This window comes from Mandrillus leucophaeus, unplaced genomic scaffold, assembly GCF_000951045.1.
Source record: "Mandrillus leucophaeus isolate KB7577 unplaced genomic scaffold, Mleu.le_1.0 Scaffold112, whole genome shotgun sequence".
Taxonomy (NCBI): Eukaryota; Metazoa; Chordata; class Mammalia; order Primates; family Cercopithecidae; genus Mandrillus; species Mandrillus leucophaeus.
In genome coordinates this window covers 1,804,077-1,806,089 of record NW_012099432.1, presented here as the reverse complement: position 1 = coordinate 1,806,089, position 2,013 = coordinate 1,804,077, and the positions used below count along the sequence as shown (strand labels likewise).

The 2,013-nt window shown below is 54.8% G+C and overlaps 1 protein-coding gene across 2 annotated transcripts in view; it reads left to right on the top strand.

Moving 5' to 3' along the window:
- Positions 1-2,013, top strand: part of KANK2 (KN motif and ankyrin repeat domains 2) — a 39,280-nt gene that overhangs the window by 22,861 nt on the left and 14,406 nt on the right. For both annotated transcript variants that reach the window (XM_011994802.1, XM_011994795.1), the window contains exons 7-8: positions 644-883; positions 1,507-1,594. In XM_011994802.1, the coding sequence (XP_011850192.1) occupies positions 644-883; positions 1,507-1,594 (328 nt within the window). The remainder of the gene's footprint in view (positions 1-643; positions 884-1,506; positions 1,595-2,013) is intronic.

The following is a 2,013-nucleotide window of genomic DNA, read 5'->3' as shown; positions in this document are numbered from 1 at the left end:
AGGCAGAGGTTTCAGTGAGCCAAGATCACACCACTACAGTCCAGCCTGGGCAAAAGTCAGACCCTATCTTAAAAAGGCTGGAGATATGGCTGGGTGCAGTGGCTCACACCTGTAATCCCAACACTTTGGGAGGCCGAGGTGGGCAGATCACTTGCATTCAGGAGTTCGAGACCAGGCTGGCCAAATAGTGAAACTCTGTCTCTACTAAAAATACAAAAATTAGCCATGCGTGATGGCAGGCGCCTGTAATCCCAGCTACCCGGGAGGCTGAGGCAGGAGAATTGCTTGAACCCAGGAGGTGGAGGTTGCAGTGAGCGCCACTGCACTCCAGCCTGGGCAACAGAGCAGGACTCTGTCTCAAAAAAAAAGAGGGTGGGTATGCTAGAAGTGTCAAAGGGCAGCAGGTGAAAAGCAGTACCCCTCCCCCCAAGCATGATCACAATCACTGCTAATGTTTATTGAGCGCTTACTGTATACCAGTTGCTGTAAACCACATGACACAGCCCCGGAATGTCAACACTGCCATCGAACAGATGGGGAAGCTGAGGCCCACAGAGGTCAGGTCACCGGATTCCTGCCTTCCTTTCCCACCATTTCTCATCCCGTCTGCAGCGTCTCCCCTGCCCCACTCGTTCCTCCCCAGGTATGAGTCATCATCGGAGGACTCCAGCACGGCAGAGAACATCTCAGACAACGACAGCACAGAGAACGAGGCCCCAGAGCCACGGGAGAGGGTTCCGAGTGTGGCTGAAGCCCCCCAGCTCAGGCCTGCTGGGACAGCCGTGGCCAAGACTAGCCGGCAGGAATGCCAGCTATCTCGAGAATCTCAGCACATACCCACTGCTGAGGGGGCATCAGGATCAAACACGGAGGAGGAGATCAGGTCCGTTTTCTGGGTGGGAGGGATTCAGGCAGGGCCGGGGGTGGATGACCTCTGCCTCAAACCCCACCATTCAAGCCCTTTGAAGGACCTTCCTATCAGTCATGCATACTTTAGTCTGAATTAGCAAACAAGCACTTGCCCCTTCTGGGCATCTGAAGTTCTGGAGGCTTTGCTAAAGGGCCTGGTGGAAGTATTTTGGGCTGCCGGGGTTAGGATTTGGGGGGCCAGCCAAAGTTTATCCTGAAGTCACCTACCTACTTTGGGATGTTTCCTCTACCTGCCTGTTCTATTTATGTCTCTTTTTCATTCCCCTGGTGAAAAAATTTGCCCTTGGGAAATATTTTCCATCCGCCAGTGGGCATTTGGAATAAACTTTGGCTTGGTGTCCACTCTCCCTTGGGGGTCTGCATGTTCCCCACATCTGCCCCTTGGGGTGCAATGTAAATGTGTGTCCTGGGTGAAGGAGGGTCTGAGATGCCACCATTCTGGTGACCCTAGTGTGAGTGACGTGGTGCAGAATGTCAAGTCCCTTCCCAGGCACCACAGCAGGATGTGAGGATTTTGGGGGAGAATGCAGGGGGCTGGGGGCTTACTTAGTCCCCTGCTTTGTCTGTTCCTGGCAGGATGGAGCTAAGCCCTGACCTCATCTCAGCCTGCTTGGCCCTGGAAAAGTACCTGGACAATCCCAACGCCCTCACGGAGCGGGAGCTGGTACGATCCCCACCCGCACTCCTACCTCCATCCCACCCGTGGCCTCTTCTCATCCTCAGTGACTTCCTGCTTCTGCCTAGTGGGGACCCTGAGACCCAAGCCCAGAGCTTGGGGGTGGGTGGTGCTCAAGTAATGGGCCTCGGAGAGAGGCGAGGGAGATGGGGAGGATGAACACTCACTGGCCAAGCCTGGCCTTAGGTTGCTGTTCTTCCTCGGGGCTTCAGGGGTGGGGCATCCAGATTTCCCTTTTGGGGCACCTACGCTTGACTTTGGAGATTATAACCAGGGCCGGGCGTGGTGGCTCATGCCTGTCATCCTGTTGCTTTGGGAGGCCAAGGCAGGAGGATCACTTGAGGCCAGGAGTTCAAGACCAGCCTGGGCAACATAGTGAGACCCCATTTCTATAAACAAATTCTTTT